Source organism: Rhincodon typus, chromosome 36, assembly GCF_021869965.1.
Source record: "Rhincodon typus isolate 14 chromosome 36, sRhiTyp1.1, whole genome shotgun sequence".
Classification (NCBI taxonomy): domain Eukaryota; kingdom Metazoa; phylum Chordata; class Chondrichthyes; order Orectolobiformes; family Rhincodontidae; genus Rhincodon; species Rhincodon typus.
In genome coordinates this window covers 3,257,893-3,279,881 of record NC_063367.1, presented here as the reverse complement: position 1 = coordinate 3,279,881, position 21,989 = coordinate 3,257,893, and the positions used below count along the sequence as shown (strand labels likewise).

General features: G+C 39.8%; 1 protein-coding gene across 7 annotated transcripts in view; it reads left to right on the top strand.

The window, feature by feature from the left end:
- slc12a1 (solute carrier family 12 member 1) overlaps positions 1-21,989 on the top strand; it is a 124,411-nt gene that overhangs the window by 31,850 nt on the left and 70,572 nt on the right. For 3 of the 7 annotated variants that reach the window (XR_007265647.1, XM_048617149.1, XM_048617146.1), the window contains exons 4-12: positions 4,381-4,476; positions 5,105-5,200; positions 10,762-10,901; positions 11,061-11,171; positions 11,339-11,450; positions 11,562-11,689; positions 11,775-11,859; positions 14,583-14,734; positions 19,635-19,742. Coding sequence is in view for 6 of the 7 variants with exons in the window: in XM_048617149.1 (XP_048473106.1) it covers positions 4,381-4,476; positions 5,105-5,200; positions 10,762-10,901; positions 11,061-11,171; positions 11,339-11,450; positions 11,562-11,689; positions 11,775-11,859; positions 14,583-14,734; positions 19,635-19,742 (1,028 nt within the window). In the remaining variant the exon portion in view is untranslated. The remainder of the gene's footprint in view (positions 1-4,380; positions 4,477-5,104; positions 5,201-10,761; positions 10,902-11,060; positions 11,172-11,338; positions 11,451-11,561; positions 11,690-11,774; positions 11,860-14,582; positions 14,735-19,634; positions 19,743-21,989) is intronic. The other 4 variants (XM_048617147.1, XM_048617148.1, XM_048617150.1 and 1 more) reach the window with 4 other exon arrangements.

The window sequence follows — 21,989 nt, the reverse complement described above, 5'->3', positions numbered from 1 at the left end:
ATTGACATTTTCCTATCTACCGTCAGTTCTGAGGAAGGGTCACTGGACCCAAAAAGTTAACTGTGATTTTTCCTCACAGGTGCTGCGAGACCTGCTGAGCTTTTCCAGAAACTTTAGTTTTTGATCCTGATTTACAGCATCTGCAGTTCTTTTAGTTTTTACCCATTGTAACCTCCCTGCTCTTGTTCTGTGTCCAATTTAATAGTAAGTATCCCATAAGCTGCCTTAACCACCTTATCTGCCCTGTTGCCTTCAAGAATCTGTGGACATGCACACCAAGATCCTTCTAATCTTCTTTACTTCCTATACAAGGGAGCCTTGTTAGTCCTCCCAAACTGTACTGCCTCAGATTTTTCAGGATTAAATTCTGTTAGCCTTTTTTCTGCATATCTGACTGGCCCATCCATATTGTCCTTTTTAATCTGAAACTTTTTCCTTGCCTACTTACCACTCCAACAATTTTCTTGTCATCTGCCAACTTACTTATCAAATCTCCTGTATCCTTGTTCATCGATGTAGACTGCAAACAGCAAGGAACCCAGCATTGGACCCTGTGGTACACAGAGGCTTCCAGCCCAACAAACAACCCTTAGCCATCACTGTGCCTTCTGACATTAAACCAAATTTAGATCCAATTTATCAAAATGTCCTTGATTCCATAGGATCTTGCTGACTCGACCAGACTCATAGGCAAGACCTTGCCAAAAGCCTTATTGACATCATGTAAATTGTATCCTCTGCACTACACTCATTGGCACACGTTCTTGCATACATCTGAAGCAGGAGGGATTCAAACCTGGACATCCTGATCCAGAGGTTAGGGACATTACCACTGCCACAAGAGTTCTAAGACTTCCTGTTTGATTAAGCTTAGTAATTACTCCTTCTTTTAAAAAAAAAAAGTACTAATTATGCTAGGGACCCTATTTCACTCTCAACACTCCTGCTTTAAGCCTCTGTCTTAAGTCTTTGGAGACCTTTTACGACTTGCACTTGATTTCACTTGCTTTACTCTACTCTTTTTTTTCATCTTAATTAAGATTTAAAAAAATACCTGTTCAAAGCCTTTACCATTGTTTTGTTTTACATGATCAACTCACTAGTTACCCTCTAGATGTATAGTTGCTCTTGTATTCATTACTTGTAGGAACTTGCCATATGTTTTCATTACTAGCTAGCTTTCTCTTGTGTTCTGCTTTATCATCTTTAGTCATTCTTTTGTTCTTAAGTCTGACCAACCCTCTGACTTACTACTAACATTTGCAGGTAAGTATGGTATTTCTTTCAATGCTACCCTTAACTTCCTATTTTACTATGGATGTCGCATCTGTGCCAAGAACCTTTTCTTTCTCAGAGAAATTAATTATTTAATAACTCAAAGTCTGCTACTGTAACCCTATTGCCTAACCTTTTAACCTAGCTTCCTGGTTCACTTTAGTCAACTCTACCTACATAGCATCCTCATTACCTTTTTTAGGTTTTAAAACATGGACTCTTACCTCTCCCTTTCAAACTCTGCATGAAATTCAATTATGTTGTGAACACTGTCACCTAGGGACTTCTTTTGCAGTGAGGTTATTGATTAATTCTGTCTCATTGCACATGATCGGATCTCGATTAGTCTGCTACCTGGATGGTACTAAAAATTACTTTGTTCTGAAAATATTCTAATAAATTTATTTCCCTGCCTATGTTAAACCAATCTTATTCTCCTAATCTGCATATAGATTAAAGCCACCTGTGATTATCGCAGTTCATTTCTTACGGTCCCATTTGTTTTTTTTGTATTCTCTGTCCAAAAGTGTAACTATTGTTAGAGAACCAACAAACTAATCCCATAAGTGACTCTTGTCTTTTGCTATATCTCACCTCTACCCAAACTAAACCACATTTTCAAACCAGGTTCATCTCTCTGCACTGAACTGTCACCCTTCATTTAATAGAGCTATTCCATCACACTTTCCTAGATTGCAGTCATTCTGAAATGTGACGTACCCTTCAACATTTGGGTCTTAATCCTGGTCACCTTTCAACCATGTTGCTGCAGTAACAATCAGGTCGTACATACTCATCTCCATCTGTGCTAAAAGTACATCCCTTTTATAACCCCTCCCTTTTACCCTTTTTGTTATATTCACTATAAAAGTAGAAATAGACGTGATCCTGTAGGAAAATAGATGTTTATTTTATTTCTGGCCAGGTCTTATTTTGCTTTTGCTGCCATAATGGCTGTGGAAAGGTTCTGGAAGTTGTTTTGCCTTCTGATAAACAAAACATCTGTTTTTAAAAAAAAACTTTCAAAGCGATGCCATTTTATTGCATTCTGTTAACAAATAAGCTGTTGAAAAGTGTAGGTTTGTTCCAATCAAAGCATTTAATCATAAACTTTTGGTACAATGGTTATGAAAATTTTCTCTTCTGAAACTATTTCCTTAATGCTTCTAAAGTTTTTTTTTTGTTTTTCCGCAATTGGCATCCATGAACTGTACTTGTCTCTTCTGCATTTCTCACTTAAACTCCCTTTTGGTTGCTGCACAAGGTTGAATTCTTACAGCTGCATGCTAAAATCTTTTCAAATTAAAATGTAAATTTTCTGAGGATTAAGAATTAAAATTGCTGTTTCTTTCACTAGAAAACATTATAATTTTCTCCTTTTATGGCTTACGGTGGAAGTTGTTAACTACATTTTAATTTGAAATACCAGCAAATGGTCTATTCAGCCTGAGAAAATGACCACACAGGATCATGTTCCCTCTACATACTGTATCAAAAAATTGTATGTATTAGATGAACTTTTTATGCCAACAGACAATTGACAAGAGTTGCACCTGCTTTTGATCTGGGAAGTTCTTTGCATGAGAAGTTTTGGTTCCTTGTTTTTATATCCATTGACGAAGGTGATTATCATATGATCTGTGTAAACCATCTTCCAGTTGTACACTGACAATTGGAGGGGAGGGACTGCTATTGTTCTGGACTCTTACTGTTTCTGTTGCCAGTGCTAGCCCTATTATTCATGAATGCAGTTTGTCTGTCTTTACGCACCATCACACTGTACATACCCTCACTGTACGTTCCATTGTCATCCTGTGGTCATCATCTCGGGCTAAATAAGACCACTTGCTGTTACTCCTTTTTTCTTGACTGATTGCTGTAGGGACATCTGCCCATTGGGTTGCAATAGTTATGGGAGACTTTGGGCACCTGGGGACAGGTAATAAAGTGGTGGCTTTGCTCATATGGCCAATTCTGGGAGGGGGGTAAAAAAGAGTTGAACAAAAACTGCCTCCATTAATTTCTCCTCTTTTATTGTTGTATGCCTGTACTGTCTCTGTCCCTTTACCACTAAAAGACTCATCCATTGCTTTTTCGCTATATAGACTCAACAATTCCACCATTCTCCTGTTATATTAAAATGTTTTCCTTTTTACCGTAATCTGAGGGAATCATTCTGTGGTAAATACAGTGGTTTCCCTATAAATTAACTTTTTTTTTCTTCAACTATTAAACATGTTTGGCTATCTATTGGAGTGACAGCATTGTTGGGTAAATGGAACAAATGCTGCTGCAGCTCAGCAGGCATGGACCACTTACTCCAGCTATTTAGTAATTTGAACCTGGAATAGCTCCTGCCAGAAACAAAAACATAAATGAAACTGCCTGTCTGAAGTGATCCAAGTGAAACCTGAACATCACTATATAACAGGCTCAAGATGATTTCTCCCAAATGATTTGGGGAATCTTTCCTAAAACGGTGCAGCTATCCATCTTAAATTATGTGCAGTGTCCGTAGCAGAAAGCTGGCTGCAGGTTGCCTGGGTGTAAATTAACTAATAAAGACAATGAGAACAATTTCATTTAGCACGGTTTGATCTTTGCAGCATTTGTTTTATCTGTTTAGTTCTTGTTGATAAGTAGTTGTTCTGACAAATGCCCTAAATGAATGATTTGCCCACTCTTGAATGATGTGTACGTTTTTTTGTTGATCCGGTCTTCCACTTACCAATATCTATGAAGGAATTTTAAATCTTGGTGAAGATAAATTCAATGGTGCTGGATTTTATTTTTACAAATATTTTACCAATAGTATGGATTTATGACTGTGTTCAATTACTTTTGAAGAATTTGCCTGAATGGCTGAATGTAAGTTCTTTTAAGTGTCATAAAATTTGTTTTAAGAAATCTTAAATCTTTTAGAATTCAGATTCCGACATTTTTGTGTTTATGAGCAACTTAGATTCTCCACATCAGAAATGTCTCGGTGCATCAAATAGTGTTCTGGTTTACTGGTTGTCTGAAGTTAAGACAACATTCAAAGAGCTCACAACACCAGGTGATGCTTCAGTTTGCTATAACTGTATATAAATTCATTATCGACAGGTCTTGGAGTTGTTCTTATCCTTCTGGCTACCGTAGTAACATCAATTACTGGGTTATCAACCTCTGCTATTTCAACAAATGGATGTGTTCGTGGAGGTAATGATTTTAGTTGTACTTGGGTCACCAAAACGTGGAACTGATTATGGTCGGTCAATAACCTCTTGGTGGTGTTTTACTCTGTTTTGCTATCCATGCTGTTGAGAGTTCAGGTCTTAACCATGTTGCCAAGATGACAGTGTGTGAAGTCTGACGTCCGGTTTTGAGTCTGTATGAGATAATGGTATTTGATGTCTCTAGACTGCCCTTCAAGGGTAATTGTATCACAGGTTTCTTTAATTTTAGTACAGTTCAGATGTTTTGTCCAAGGACCAGATGACTGCAGATTCTTTTTAATGTTTTGGTACATTTCAGGTATTCTGCCCAAGGATGGAAACATTAGAAATGCCTTTAATTTTAGTACATTTCAGGTATTCTGTCCAAGGATGGAACCGTTACAGATTCCTTTTTAATTTTGGTACATTTCAGGTATTCTGCCCAAGGATGGAAACATTAGAAATGCCTTTAATTTTAGTACATTTCAGGTATTCTGTCCAAGGATGGAACCGTTACAGATTCTTTTTTAATTTTGGTACATTTTAGGTTCCAGCTGCTTAAATTAATGAGATGCTGCGTTGGTGATTGCGTATAAGAAACATGTTTAAGATATATCTGGAATTCTTTACAGGTCTTGGAGTCGTCATCATTAGCCTGAGTTCAGTGGTAACTGTCTTAACAGGTATCTCTATGTCGGCCATTTGCACCAATGGAGTTGTTCGAGGAGGTAATGTAAAAACAAATTCTTTGCACTGGCCAGATTGTAATCAAATGACCCATGTTTAAGGGGAAAATTGTATGTACCTAATGTGTGAAAAAGCTGCCTGCTTCACATCGCCATCAATTACAATTGACCTGATTTTGAAATTATTCAACCTGATAATTGTAATTTATGTTACATAGAAATAAAATTGGTTGAACTTTACCTTAACTAATTGACAAATTAATCTTGTGTGAATCTGAATGCAGGTGTTGATGTTGAATGATTGTTGCCAACTGTTCCAATGAAACAAAATGTATACAGTCTGTTAGCAAAATAGCACTAAATGCATAATTACTTATTAGCGTCCTGGTTTTATTTGTAGAAATGGACTACAGTATTGAATCTGCGGTATTTCCATTTAAATTACGAGCCAATAACAGCACACTTTTCCTTTCATCCTAATCAATATTAAAGTCAGTGGTCCGAGGGGAAGATAAAGGATCAAGATGGAGAATTTTTAGTAGATGTTTTCTGCATGCCTCCATCACATGATCAAAAGATGCCTGAGAAAGTGGCCCTACATTTACTCCTGTTTTGTCCATATCCATTTTGCACTGGTTGCTCAACACCCTCCAACTCCAAGAATGCACTGTCAAAGTAACTTTCTAAGCACTTTATTTTTGTTTGCTACTCTTGGACAGTACGTGGCTTATGGTTGGATGGATATATCTTGATGTTCAAGGTACACTGATTTACAAATGTAATTAGATTCTAAATGTGTTCCTTGGAGTTGACTAAATTATCTTGATAGAATTGAAGTCATAGATCATAGAATCCCTACAGAGTGGAAACAAGCCCTTTGGCCCAAAAAGTCCACACCGACCCTCCAGACATCCCGCCCAGACACACCCCCTATAACCCACCTAGATTACACATCCCTGAACACTAAATGGTAATTTAGCATGGCCAACCCACCTAGTCTGCACATCTTTGGACTGTGAGAGGAAACCGGAGCACCCAGAGGAAACCCACGCAGACACTGTGCAAACTCCACACACAGTCGCCAGAGGGTGGCGTCGAACCCACCTGATATTAATATTTCATTCTTCAGTATTTCTGGATCACTAGTAGTTGTTATTTTCTTCTCTCATCTCCTCTGTTAGCTTGCAATATGAATTCAGAGCTATACAATTTTGTTTTTGTATTTCTCATCTGTTCCTTGTCCGCTTGCTTTGTAACAATGTCCCTAAAACTAATGTTGCAACTGTGAAAGAATGCATCCAGTCATCACTCTTGTCCTGTTCTGAAAAGTGTTTTATAGTCAGAAATATTAGTTTCAGAGCCATGCCGTATGTATGTGGCTGCTACATCATGTGTAGTGTGGAGTAACTACTTTTTTTACATTCCGTGCAATTTGACTGCAGAACATATAATGCAATAGTTGCTAAATTATTTCCTAATGTGATCCCATTTTGGTTCTTGAAAGTTATCATCTTAGGAGCCGACAGGGACATCATAACAGCATTCAGTCATTAATTGCTAAAGTTTGCATTTAATGGTAATAATATAATACATCATATTTGTTAAAATACTTTTGGGTGGGAGGGAATTGTTATTTTATGTGCTCACAGAGCCTATTGAGACATATTGGCACACATATTGTGACTTGGTGTCTCAATTAGCACTATAATTGATATGACACACTCAGTGTTCAATGTGACATCTAGGGTTGGTTGGTAGAAGTGCCATGCAGACAAGTGAGTTAAATCGGACTTAATGCAAATATGTGCTATTAAGATGAGCCGTACTTTTAATGTGCATGTTGCAATATCAAAAACAATCATGTCAAACTAGAATTCTGACAGAAATTCTGGAAGTTGTTTGTTCCAAAAATTGATTGTGTGATCGTTCAAGAAGCTGTTCTAGTTTCAGTTGTGGGTCAATCCATGTCACCAGATTCACATTGAAAAGGATTTTGGACTCGATCGAACTTTCCCACAACTTGAGACCAAAAACACCCACAGTTGGCCAAGATGTTTGTTTGCCATACGAGTCGGACAGTTTGATTTTTGTTATTGGTAGGAACTTGCAAAGTTATAGGAAAGAGTCATTGTTAAACTTTATGTTTCAACTTAATAGTTCAACTGGAAAGTGAGCAAATAAGATTTACGAGGATGTTGCCAGGACTAGTTATAGGCAGCGGCTGGCCAGGATATGACTTTATTCCTTTGAATGTAGGAGAATGAAGGGTGACCTTATTGAGATGTATAAAATTGTGAGGGGCAAAGAGTATGAACATTCTGGTGGGGAATTGAAAACTAGAGGGCGTAGGTTTAAGGTAAGAGGGGGAAGATTTAAGAACCTGAGGAACAACTTCATGCAGAGAGTGGTGCATGTATGGAATGGGCTGCCAGAGAGAGTGGTTGAGGCAGGTTCAATAGCAACATTTTTAAAAAAAAACACATTTGAATAGGTACATGGATGGGGGAAGGGTTTTAGAGGTATTATGGGCCAAATGTGGGCAGTTGGAACTAGCTGAATGGGCACCGTGGTCAGCAGGACCAGTTTGGATTGAAGGGTCTGTTTCCATGCTATATTACTCATGACTCTATATTATTCTTCCAAAATACAATTTTCTTCATGAATGCTGTGACACTATCACTGTTTATCTTTCTCTGTATTTGCATCTGATTAATTTAGTTTTCAAAATATTTTCATGACACAAGGAGGCAAATCATTTAGAGTAACAAGTCCATTGCAAATGAAAGTAGCTGATTCCTGAGCTTCAAAAAATGTTTACAGTGCTCTACCTCTCAAATGTCAGTGGAGCTTGTGTGAAACAACACATCTTGATCAGACCCTGTCACAATTGGATGACAAGTGCAGCAAACACGAAACCCATCTCGATATCGGGATTAACTCACTCTATCTTTCTCATTTTTCACAAGCGGTGTAGCAAAATTCTGACGATGTGGCAAAGTACCAATTGATGGGGGTTAACACTTGTTAAATACCACAACTCGTTTCATTATTGTTCAGGCTCCCATTTTGTCAAAAAGCTAGACATCGGAAAAACTCGAAGGAAACCTAATCTTGTGCCTGGAGGATTTAGCTTGCTGCTTGGTCTGAACCACCTCTCTGCTGGACCTGGGCAGCAGCACATCAACTACAGACACTAGCATCTGATATCTGCCAACCTATCATAACCATCTTGGCGCTTCTACTATTCCCTAGCTGTGTGCTCTGGAAACACAGACTTGCATTGACAGACACACCAGCAACTCGTATTAAAAGGTTGCAGAGGGGACACATGTCACACAGTGACAGACACCCAGCTTGAATATTGGACTAGGTTGGCTGCTTGTATACTTAACATCCACCTGCCTGTTCAAAGCATCCTGCCGTGCCAGTTTATGCAGCCACAGAGACAGGCAGCTTGCCTTGCTGCTGAGCAATCCTCAGTGTATTGGGGGAATGCACATCTTGTTGTATAGCAGCATGCTTCATCAATCTGTCACCTGCTTCTGCAGCAAACACAGTGCATGTGCAGGAAGCGAATAGCTGCATATCTAACCTCAGGGGAGTTCTACTCCATGGAGGGACCCACCAGTCAGTTGAGTTACAGGATAGTCTACTAGGAAGTGGATGTTTGGGACTTACTAGCATGTTCAGGCTGAGGCTGGAGGCCACTGGCAGTGAAGTGCTGTGTTGCCTGCCATCACAATGCAAATGGAAAGGATGCATCAGGGAAATATGACCATAGTGGCACCTCCTGTGAGGGGGATGGGCTGCAACAAGTAGTGATAGTGGGGTTTTAAAGGGAGGGGGACCATGGGTCACAGGACTGTGCATTCTACAGTAAACAGACACAAGCTGCCTATTCCCTGGCCATCCTATAGCATTGACCCTCTGACCTTCCCTAGTATAGTCAGTGATAAACAACTGTATCCTGCTTCTTTGAGAACTGATCCTCCCAAGCAGCTCCTGAGGGTTTTGGGTGTGTCTCTCCATGACAACTGCCAGCTTGCCCATTGAGATCTCTGTGGCCAAGACCAGGGCTCCTTCTACAGCGATACTGAAATATGCATGTCCTGCTAGGTGACCAAGTCCCACTTCAACTCACATTAATCTCTTCATCACTCTCAATCATTGCACTCCACTTTTAATCACTGGCCATGTCGTCTTTGCTATTTTGTCTTGCAGCTCCCACTAACTTACACTCCAGCTCGGTGTAGAAGAGCCAACACCCTCAAAACATGGAACATCTGGGCAATCAGGGCCATTGCATCCCATGTGCCTCTGTGCCATGCTCCTCTATTCTCAGTTGATTGCATGCCACACTGTTGCCTATGGACTGCACCAAGGTACCAGTATCTGGTCTGGTGGGGGAGTGCAGCTGGCAGCTTCATAATGCTTCCTCTGAGGCTTGTCCGTGCGTTTTGAGGGTGTTGGCTCTTCTACACCGAGCTGGAGTGTAAGTTAGTGGGAGCTGCAAGACAAAATAGCAAAGACGACATGGCCAGTGATTAAAAGTGGAGTGCAATGATTGAGAGTGATGAAGAGATTAATGTGAGTTGAAGTGGGACTTGGTCACCTAGCAGGACATGCATATTTCAGTATCGCTGTAGAAGGAGCCCTGGTCTTGGCCATAGAGATCTACATGACAGATAATGGCTCTTTGGCTTATATGCTAAGTCTGTGCTGGTCAGAAATAAGCGCCTAACTATTCTAATCCCATTTTCTGGCAATTGGATGCCTTGGTATCACAAGTTCACATTAAACAATTCTAAAATGTTGTGTTCCCCTGCAAAAGTCAGGATTTTCTCATTGTAGGAAATGAGGACCTGGTTGTTTGCTATCCCTCCACCTGTGTGGGCTGTTTCTGCCTTGTAATGGGTGCCTTCTCCTGTAATAAACAAAAATGGAGTGGGCATTTAGTGGGTGGCACAGTGGATGGTCCATGTGGTGGGGAAGGTGCTGAAGAGTACAGAGGGGCTGAGGAAGCACAGGATACGTGCAGGCTTATTGGTGTGGGAGAGTTTGGGTTGGGGTGGGGAAGTGCGTGAAGGCTGCTAATTGATTGGTCAAAGCATTGCCAAGGTAAATGCGCCAGGGAATTATTGTTCTCCCTTCACACCTGCCAAATCATCCATGTTTTTGTTTAGGCACAGTGCCTAGACATCATGCTATTTTCTGAGGCGACTTTGAAGTTCGGCATTTTCTTTTTTCATCTGTCCTGATTTCAAGATGAGAAGTTTCACCAGAATGTTTGCTTCTTTTTGAGCCTTATTTGTTGAGATTCACCAAAGAACCAAAAATTTGATTTGGGTAATTGAACATGACACAAATAAAATACAAAGATTTCAATTTATCCTCTAAGCTGAATTTAGTAAGTGATTTTGATGACTAATACTCTAGAAAGTTCATGGTCGTTTCCTTTATTTTATGTTGTCTCTAGCCAGATGCAACAATCTTAGCTGAGTTAAATGCATATTGCATTAACTTCAAGCAGCCCCTTCCCTCATTTATATTGGCAAGTAATTTTTTAATTTATTCAAAGATTAACTATTTTTTGACCTAAACAGGTGGTGCCTACTATCTCATATCCAGGAGTCTCGGGCCAGAATTTGGTGGATCTATTGGCTTGATCTTTTCCTTTGCTAATGCTGTAGCTGTTGCAATGTATGTTGTTGGATTTGCAGAAACAGTGGTGGATATCCTGAAGGTAATCCAAAGTAAAAATATTGAAATACTTATTAAATGTATTTCAATATAATCAACTGTAACATAAGTTATTTATGTTTTAAAAAATTCCTGCCTTGGAACTTTATTAATATTTTTGACAATTTGTCATATTTTTGACAATAATTTGTCATCTTTGCAGGAAAATAATGTCCTCATGGTGGATCCAATCAGTGATATACGAATTGTAGGTTGCATTACAGTAGTAGTACTTCTTGGTATAACTGTAGCTGGCATGGAATGGGAAACAAAGGTAAGGTTTTAGCTGCATTTTTAAAATATCAGTGCAGCTTAAAGTAGAAGTAACTTTAATCAAGTATCTTGTCTTATTTGGGCAAAATCAAATGAGACTTTGAGACTCTTTCTTTGAAAGTGAGATGTGTTGGTGCAAATTAAGCAAATACTTCTGTCTTCTACCAGGCTCAAGTTGTTCTTCTGATAATTCTTCTTATCGGTATTGCTAACTTTTTTATTGGAACTGTCATTCGAAGTACGATTGAGAAAAGAAGCAAAGGTTTCTTTAACTATCAAGGTAAGTTCTATGTTTACCAATAAGAAACCTGTTTGTTGGGAGGAGTTAAAATATGCAGTCCAGTTAATTTGGGCTCTAAATTTAGCAGTTTCTTATTTTTAACCTGTGCAGCTCAAGTATTTGTGGAGAATTTTGGGCCATCTTTCAGGGATGGAGAAAGTTTCTTCTCTGTCTTTGCCATCTTTTTCCCAGCTGCTACTGGCATTCTTGCTGGTGCCAACATCTCTGGTGATCTAAAGGTATGTTCCTCTTGATTACTTTTTACATGTTAAGTTTGTTTATTTTAGGTCAAAGCTTTGTGACCTTAAAACACTTACATTTCAGGATCCACAAGCAGCCATCCCGAAAGGAACAATGTTGGCTATCTTCGTAACAGCTTTGACTTATATAGCTGTTGCCATCTGTATAGGTAAGATAATAATTTGTTCTTGAATGATTATTGTTTAGGGACTAAAACATAAATACAGGAAATCGTAGACAAATGAACACAGTCCACTTAACTAGAAATTACGAACTGGTAAGTATTAAAAGTGGAAAGTTCTTTCCCAGATATTTGTGTGCAGTATTAAAAATGCTGACATACAGGCATTTATTTTCACCAATTGAACAATGTTTGAGTACAATAGTTACATTTTGACATTAAAGTGCCAAAAGCCCAGATAACTATTGGCCCTGATCTTTATGGAGGAGGGAATGGCAGTGAACGTTTTGTGGAGAAGGTGACATTGGAACATGGTAGTCTGCCAAATTTAAAGACAGAACCTTATAATTTTTAGCAAACTGTTTCCTGCCTGGCCAACAGCCTCAACCAGGGTCTGCTGATGCCAGAACTGGTGAAAATCCATCAGATTGTAATGTTAACTCTTTCTTCTCTGATACTGTCCAGCCTTTTGAATGTCTCCAGCAATTATTTTATTGCAGATTTGCAGCATTCACAGTATTTGACAAGTAACTTTACTTATTTATGCATAATCAGTTTACAGAAGAGATTGTGTTAGTATACAACACTGTAATTTACTGTGCAAATAACTAGCATTATTGCTTAAAATAATTGACTTTTTTTCTTGGATATGTCATTCTTAAATTGTGCTGTGCAGCTGAATATACTTTAACACTGCACTATAGCTGCTTCCAAGGGTGTTTTGACTTGAAATTAAAACAAGAATTAAAATTTATTTTATTTTTCTATTACTGTTATTCTGTGGTAAATCGTCTAATTGTATTTAATCAGACATCTACTGACAACATTTATACAAATGTATAAAGGGTCTAGGCCCGAAACGTCAGCCTTCCTGCTCCTCTGATGCTGCTTGGCCTGCTGTGTTCATCCAGCTTTAAGAGGTTATTTTGTTTTGGGTTTTTTGAGGTTTTAAGTCAGAGGTGACGAACTGCCTACTTGGAAAGGTGGTAAAGTAAGCAGTTTGTGCGATCTTGGGCTTTTTAAAGTTGAAACAGTAAGAGCAGAGGATAGCAAGACTAATGAAGGGTCTCAACCCAAAATGTTGACTTTCTTACTATTCTGTGCTGCCTGACCTGCTGTGTTCCTCCAGCTCCACACTGTATTGACTGTGACTCCAGCATCTACAGTTCTTGCTATCTCAGTGACTGAAAACCCTACTGCGAAGTCTCTTCCAAGGATGCCCACCTTGAAGTTGTCTTCATCCCTCTGGAAAGACCTCAGTGGATCACTAGTGGGTTGCAGTGGAGAGAAACAGTGGAAGTAGCCTATATGGGTGTGGCCACGCTCTCTCAGAACCAGAATTTTTAGTTAGCTTTCAGCAATTGCTGTTGGGGTCTGGAAGCTAGTTTTTCCTTCTGATTACAAGCATAAACTAGGATTTCCCTTCCTGCTATGGGAGTTGCATGTGAGAGAATTCTGTTTTCTAAATTTGTCTTTTGCCAAGGATGTGTTTATGGAATGTAGCTGTCAAGTTTTCCAATAGAGTTATTCCAAGTCCCTGTTTCTTGTATTTTAACAATAGTGTTTCAATAACTGGTATTTTGCTTAATGTCGAGTAGTTTGACCAATGAAATTGCACCTGGAACACAGCGCTTTATATTTACCTTTTTAAAATAAGAGGTTAAGAGCTAGGCTACCTTTTTGAGGGGGTCAGGTCTGGCCCACAACAATGTGACCATTACGTCAAATTTCTAATGGCACTCATTACCTTTTTCGATGTTGTGGCCAGGTTTTTGTGTGTGATCAATGTATGAATATTATGTTATGCAGTTCTACTAATAAAGAAATATAGCTACCTGAGAATAATGCAAAGTTGAACAATAGTGAGAGATGAATAATTTTGTCTGTCATCTGAACCACTACCTTCACTCTGTATAATTAAGGCCCTACAGGATGTTTTTCACGTTTTGTGAAAAAGGTCACAAAATAGAAACATATAAGACCTACTAGATATACCTCTGGATTCTGATACCATGCTGTATTATTTCATTTCCTTTATTGTTTGAATAACAGTCCAATCCTGGCAATAGACTAAAACTAATTTGTTAATTTTAAACATTGTATCACCTGTGTCTGACTTTTGCCACTTGAATTACATTATGTCGATGGCTAAACTTTGTTTAATTTTGATTGTAACTTGCTAACGTAGGTGGTAATTTTTATTTAGATTTTGAGTTCTTGGTGAAATTTGATGGTTAGGTAGTTGGTGAATGGCTTAAATATAAAGCAAGCATTGTGTGACCATGTGTGAATATCATTTTGTTGATTTGAGCCAAGGCCAACATGGATAATAAAACAGTGGTTCTAAATCTCATTGAGTGTGCAGTCTCTGTTTCAGCCAAAGACTCAGCTGTAGAACAAAGGGGGTTCTGCACTGGCACCTACCATCTTTTGGATGAGATGTTCAAGCCAAAATGTTGTCCACTTCACACTTTTTTTTCATACAGAAACAAGATCCCATGGGTTTATTTGAAGAACAGAACATTTGACGTTGCAATTTTCAGTCCAGGCATCAGAATAGATAATGCAGTCATTTACTTTCAAAATTCAAAAAATACTTAATTAATCGTGAAGGTGTGATGAGAGCACATGCTGTGAGCTATAACCTCTTGGATGGTTTAACTTTTATTTGTGAATTAAACTGTACCTTTTTTTACCTCTTCTGCTTGCAGGCGCCACTGTTGTACGTGATGCTACAGGAAGTGTCAATGATACCATCAGTGCTTTGACAAGCTGTAATGGTTCAGCAGCCTGTACGTTAGGATATGATTTCTCTGGCTGTAATACACAGATGTGCAATTTTGGTTTAATGAATAACTTCCAGGTAATAGTTGTGTGGCCTATTGAGTTAAGATAATGACATATCTCAAATTTATTGGTGGAGTTTAAAACTGGTATTGTAACTCCAGTCTGTCAGAAGCAACCCAGTTTTTCCTTGTGTAATAAAACAGAAGTGCAGATGCTGGAGATCAGAACTGTTTTGAAGAAGGGTCACTAAGTCTGCTTTCTCTCTACAGACACTGCCAGACCTGCTGAGTTTTACCAGCAATTTCTGTTGACAGTCTAAACTGCAGTTTGACATTTTTTTTAAATTTTGGAATTTTTCTCATGCAAGGATGTAAGTTTTTTTTTTGGTCAGCAATAGCCACTTTTTGGAAGGAAATGACTTGTCTATAATTGTGGCCTCTATTGTGGTAGAAATGGTCACTGAAGTTCTCCAGTATATGTTTTTCTAAATTAGAATATAAAATCTATTCTTTTCTTTGGCTTGTTCTAAACTCTCTCTCTTGTTTTTGCAGTCTTATGACTTTGTATGTTTGATCACTTCTGTCTTGAGATGTGTCATTTTTGATGTGGTCACTAAAGATTAATTCATAGTATCTGAAGAAGAGCAGGAGGTTCCCCAAGTGTTAAAGCTATCAATATAACTAAACCTATTCAATCGTGATATCCATGCTGATACCAAGATCCTTACCTTGTAAAGTAGCCATCTTCTTGACTCTGTTCTGTATGGCTCAAACTTGGATAACTTTTATAGATACCACCTTTTAAAGCCTTTGAGAAATACATCAACACAGAAGGATTCTCCACATCAGTTGAGACTTGCTTGAAGCAGCCAATAACATCAGCATCATCTGAAACCAACTCCGCTGGGCTGGCTGTTGGCTTATGATGCCCAAGTTCTGACTGCCAAGGCAGATCATCTTCACCCAGCTCAAGGGAGGCACTCAAATGAGAAGAGGGCAAAGGAAGTGTTTCAAAGACTCCCAGAAAGCTTCTCTCAAGTAATGCAACATGGATGTGGACACGTAAGACAAAATCAGAAGTCACATGACACCTAGTTACCATCCAACAGTTTTATTTGAAATTACAAGCTTTTGAAGCCTTGCACCTTCATCACGTGAAGTATTGTGGGAGACCCGTGTTCAGAAGAAACCAACTTGGAGGAAGCTTCCTGTATGAAGGGACACAATTCTTTGTGAACACCCAGTAGCAAGAGGAAGTATGGAAAAGGAGCTGGAGAAAGGAATGCCCCCTCCCCCACCCCAATTTCCTAATGGTCAGACTTGCTTGCAGGTGATCATTGACAATAACTAAATAGAACGGGCGGCACGGTGGCTCAGTAGTTAGCACTGCTGCCTCACAACACTAGGAACCCTGGTTCGATTCCACCCTCTGGCAACTGTCTGTATGGAGTTTGCACATTCTCCCTGTGTCTGCACGGGTTTCCGCCGGGTGCCCCGGTTTCGTCCCACAGTCCAAAGATGTGCAGGCTAGGTGGATTGGTTGTGCTAAATTGCCCGTAGTGTTCAGGGATCTGTAGATTTGGTGGGTTATAGGGGGATGCGTCTGGGTGGAATGCTCTGAGGGTCGGAGTGGACTCGTTGGACCAAAGGGCCTGTTTCCACATTGTAGGGATTCTATGAAAAAACTAACTTATCAAAATGAATACCCAGTTAATATTTAGGTAATGTCACAGGTACAGAATGGCTGCCAGGTTTGTCTAAATATAACTGCATTACAAAGGATAATGAATTGAAATATTTCAGTGACATGAGGTGTGAAAATGGATTCCTTTCTAAAAGGAATTACAAGACTTGTAGTTTGGTTTTTCTTTTAAACCCAACACTGAACATCTCAAAGTGGTTTACAATCCATGAACTGCTGGTGCTGGAGAATCTGAGATAACAAGGTGTAGAGCTGGATGAACATAGCAGGCCAGGCAGCATCAGAGGAGCAGGAAAGCTGACATTTCAGGCCTGGACCTTTCTTCAGAAAATGAAGTTTTTTTTTTAACTAAACTATTTTTTAACTCTTGTAACATAGGAAATGTGACAGCCAATTTGCACAGCAGACTCTCAAACTGCAGTGGCCAGACAATCAATTTTTTTGTTTCTTTTTTCTCTCATTGATTTGAAGGATAAATCTTGAGAATACTGGGAATAGTTTTCCCTCAAAAATAAAATGCAGCAGGTGCTAAACATCTGACATAAAGGAAAAAGCTGCAAATGCCCCTCTCAGACATCATCTAGAAAGAAACAAAAGAAGTCTGTGTTTTAAATCAATAAACTTCTGTTCTCCCTCATCCTCTTTCCCCCATGAAGTTTCTCGCTTTTTTGTGACAATTATTTCAACCCATTATTCACCTCTCCGTTAGTGCCTCATTTGTTTACAGGTATGATGAGAAGGTTTGTAGTTGTAACTTGGTATTGCATACTGTAAGAATTTCAACCAATTTACCTCAATCAAATGTGCCTGTAAAGGAACTGAACTCCCATATAACAAAACAAAAATTGCTGGAGAAACTTAGCAGGTCCGGCAGCATATGTGGCAAGAAAACAGAATGAACATTTTGTGCCCAACTGCTCCTCTTCAGCATTCTGAAGAAGGGTCACTGGACTCACTGTTAAGTCTTTTTTTTTCTCCATAGATGATGCCAGACCTGCTGAATTTCTCCAGCAATTTCTGTTTTAGATTTCCAGCATCCATTGTTCTTCCTTTTGTTTTAGTGTTTAACTCACTGCTGCATCTCTTCCGGGTGTGCAAACCTTAAAGTTCTGCTTCTCTGACAGGATTTCCACCCTAATCTATCTTTTTGTTCATCATTATTACTTTTGTTGTCACCTAGTATTTGCCAAACCTCACTTCCATAGCTATATCACATTCCCCAGTGACTGCCTGTGGCTCAGACTCACCCCATGTGGTTTCCAACTGGAATTTCATCCTTCATTTTTCACATCCATCCAGGATCGTGGTATCTCTGTGATGTACAGTGCTCTTCAAACAGCTGTTCTTGCTGCATTCCGAGATCTGTGTGCCAGCAAATGCACACTCTTGACCCTTCTGTCCATTATCACCACCTCATACTACCTCACAGCTGCCCTGCCCTTCCCTCCAGTTCCACTTTATTCTCCGGCTTGCTCACCATTCTGATGAGAAACTTTTACTGTTCCTTTTCAGGCTTTAAGGAACACAGTCTTCAACTCTTGCCCCTCTTGAGCCTTCCTCCCATTCCCTTCCCTCTGTGTCCATCACTTCTCTTAACCCCATTTCTTGATGGGTTTTTTACGATCCCTTCTGATTTTTGCATTCTCCACTGAATGTTCTGTACTCAGCAAAGGTCTTAGTTTTATCCCTCTGTGCTCCCACTTGAATGAGTTGAACTCTTCCATCATTTCTTTGGACAAGAGTCCTCTCCCCATCCCACACATCTCTTCACCTGTTTCCAACACACTCCGTCTTGACCCCTTCCTCGCCTTTTACCTGCATTATTGAAAACTGTTGACATGGCATCAGTTGTCTTAATTTCTCTGCCCCAACCGCACCCATTTAGCTTTATCTCCCTTTTAACTGTACTTGCACTCAGATCCAATGCTGACTTTGTCATCACGCCTGACAACAGGGGCAGTGTTGTTGTTGTCGTCTCTGACACCACCACCTATCTCCCTGGACCATCTGTGGAATTCCCTGCCCAGTGAAGCGGTTGAAGCTACCTCGCTGAATGTTTTTAAGGCAAGGCTAGATAAATTTTTAAACAGTAAAGGAATTAAGGGTTATGGTGAGTGGGCGGGTAAGTGGCGCTGAGTCTCAAAGATCAGCCATGATCTTATTAAATGGCAGGGCAGGCTCGAGGGGCCAGATGGCCTACTCCTACTCCTGCTTCTAGTTCTTACGTTCTTATGACCATCATCCTAATATCAAACATCAAGCCACAGTATCCATGATAGTCACTAATCTCATCTCATCTAGAGATACCTCTCTTCCCCTACTTCCAACAGCCTCCCAGGTTGTACAGTCTACTTCTACCTTCCTTCTTTCCAAAATCAACAAAGCAGACCAGTTGTTTCTGCCTGTTCCTGTCCCATGGAATTTATTTCTTCTTATCTTGAATTTTTTCTTCCCTTGTCTAGCCCCTTTCCACTTACATCCGCGATTCTTTTGATGCTTTACATCAGTTTGAGAATTTCCAGTTTTCAGTCACCTAGTTGCCTCTTCACCATGGACATATGATCACTTTTATACATCTACCCCCATTAGGATAGTCTCAAGCCTCTCCGCTGCTTCTGTGGTGGGGTCGGGGATCTGAATTGTCCCCATCCTGTACCACCCTCCTGTGCCTTGCTGGGCTTGTTTGAACAACTTTACCTTTAACTCCTCTCTCGCTCGATCAAAGGTGTGGCTATGGTACGTGCATGGGCTCCAGTTATGTTCCTGTCTTTTTGTGGGGTACATGGAACTTTCTTCATTCTAATCGTACTTGGGTCCCTCCCCTAATCACTTTCTCCAGTACATTGATAACATCATCAGTGCTGCTTCCCTCTCCCATCTGGAATTGGAAAAGTTCATAATTTTGCTTCCAATTTCCATGCCGCTCTTCGGCTCACTTGGTCCATCTCCGACTCCCCTCTTCCCTTCCCCGATGTCTGTGTTCTGAAGAAGGGTCACTAGATTTGAAATGTTAACTCTACTTTCTCTCCACAGATGCTGCTAGACCTGCTGAGTTTCTTCAGTTCAGTTTTTTCAGATGTCCAACATTCACAGTTTTGTTTTATTGAACTCGTGTGTGTATATATAATGTGTGTGTATATTTAAAATGCATATGGATTTAAAGAAAATTATTATTAAAGAACTGAAGTATTTTTCAAAAGGATCAAATCTGGTATGTGTAGGATACCTGATTTTAAATTTGAAGAGCAGTGAAATAACATTTTCTTACTCTGTAGGTTATGAGCATGGTGTCTGGTTTTGGTCCCCTCATCACTGCAGGAATCTTCTCAGCCACTCTTTCCTCTGCCCTTGCCTCATTAGTCAGTGCTCCCAAAATTTTCCAGGTAAGAAAGAATTAGGCAATTATTAAATGATGCATTACAGTGAAGATGTTTAATTGCAGACAGTAGTTGCTACAAATAAAACCTTATTTGTTCTAGGTTCCTCTTAAAAATAAAACTCACTAGGTAATTAGAATTGTTTTGCACCTAGATGTTCTAGTGTACAAGTAACAGTCATTATGCAGGAACAGTACATAATTAGGAAAAATTGAGATAGTGGGGAATAGATTTTTAAAAAATATAGAGATACAGAAAGTGCTGGAAGAATTTTGTAACCGAGGCATCACAGGCTCCAGATAGATTCCATCTTAAACTGTCAGGGAAGTAAGAATAGAGGTTGTAGAGATACTGACCATTTCCCAGTCCTCCTCCAGGTACAGAGGGATGCCAGAGAATTGCAAGCGCAACACCTTTATGCAAACATCAGCAGAGGGTGAAACTTGGTAGTTGCATATGTCAGTTTAGTACTGGTGTTGGGAGAAAACTAACAAACACTGGGACAGAGCAGACTGAAGGAGGACAGCATAGATTTTCTATAGCGCATTGTGTTTTACTAACTTGAGTACTTGATGACTGATTATTTGAATGAGGGCATTCCAATTAAAGTCAAGGGCATGAATGTCTGTGGTGACTGTTTATAGCTGAAGCAACTTTGGCTCAGTTTGAGCCACAGACCAAATTATGGATGTTGTGACACCTCTGGGAGGGGGAAGGTTAGTTGGATGTTTTCTACCGAGAGCTGGTTGTACCCCTTAGCGGATAGGGTTGTCTAATTCAGTCATTTCTTAAGGAAAGGAAGGTATGACTGAGAAAAGTAAGGAGAGTTAGAGTTGCAGGCATCTTTATGTCGGTTTAATAGATTTGAGGTTCCTCTGTTTGTTTAGATGTGTGACAGCTGCAGGGTCGATGAGCTGACTGACCAGGTACCATGATACTGGAAGCTGTTCAAGTGTGAGAAGCAAAAAGGACTGGAATGCTCATAGGCAACTGTATAGTGAGATAGATGGACAAGGTTCTCTGCAGTAAAAAGAGATTAGAAGGTTGTGGCCTGACTGGTGCTAGTTTTCAGTACGCTCAATGCTGAGGAGGCACTTGCAGCAGGAGGGGGAGGAACCAGTCATTGTGGTTCTTATAAGTACCAAAAATGTAGGCAGAAAAAGAGAAAAGTTCTGCATTGTTTATACGTGAAACGTTGGGTTCCAAATTGTATAGAACCTTGAAGGTAATAATCTCAACTAAACTAATGCTTTTCAGTTGTTTTGAGAAAGGTTGGGAGGCTAGGCATCTATGCACTGGATATTAACTGTAGGAGGCATCTTGATTTGAATTATATATATGCTGAAGCTATTGACAAGGTGGATGATCCCTCTTGCAAAATTATAGTTTTAGATGTCATGATTAAAAATAAGGGTAGCCAGTAAGACAGATAAAGAATTCTGAGGGTTGAGGTTGTTTGGAGCTTTTTCCTAAAAGGCAGTGAAAGCAGAACCATTGAATATTTTTAAGGCAGAATTAGGTAGCAAGGGACTGAGGTTATCATCGGTAGACGTGAATATGAAGTATTTAGGCTGTCATGTTTTGTTTTAAATGGCAGGGCAGGCTCCAGGGCCAACCTACTCAGGAAACAAATTAGTGTGTTGCTGTGTTAATTGAGTAGTAGGTCACGTTCCCATGTATGCCCTGAAATAAATGAGCAATGGTCTCATGATGGCCTTCCCGCTTAATGCCCATTTAGGGGTTGACTGAGAGCTGTCTTATTTTTGATGTGGCCTCTCTCTTTTTATCCCTGCAATCCACATCCTGCTGTTATTAATCTGTGGCCCAAATCCATTGGCAATCATGATCCTCAGGCAAGTTCCTTAAGGGCAGCAGCAACCTCTTGCACAGCAGTCCCACTCTGGTATTGTTTTGGAGGCAGGATTTCCATCCCTTGGATTCTTGATTTTTGGGAAAGGCCTGCTGCTTGTCAGTTAAGTCCTTATTGAAGGATAATTCAGCATACCTTCCTGAAAGATGCTGATGATGGGGCTCCCACTGGCTTCAACTGTGGATAAGACTCTCATTGCCTCCATTACTTAGGCCCTAAATGCAATTAACTGACTGTAGTAAGAATGCAAGAAACACTGGGGAAAGGTTGCTAAACAGGAACAGAATAATTCTAAGATAACAAGGTGTAGAGCTGGATGAACACAGCAGGCCAAGCAGCATCAGAGGAGCAGGAAGGCTGACGTTACGGGCCTAGACCCTTCT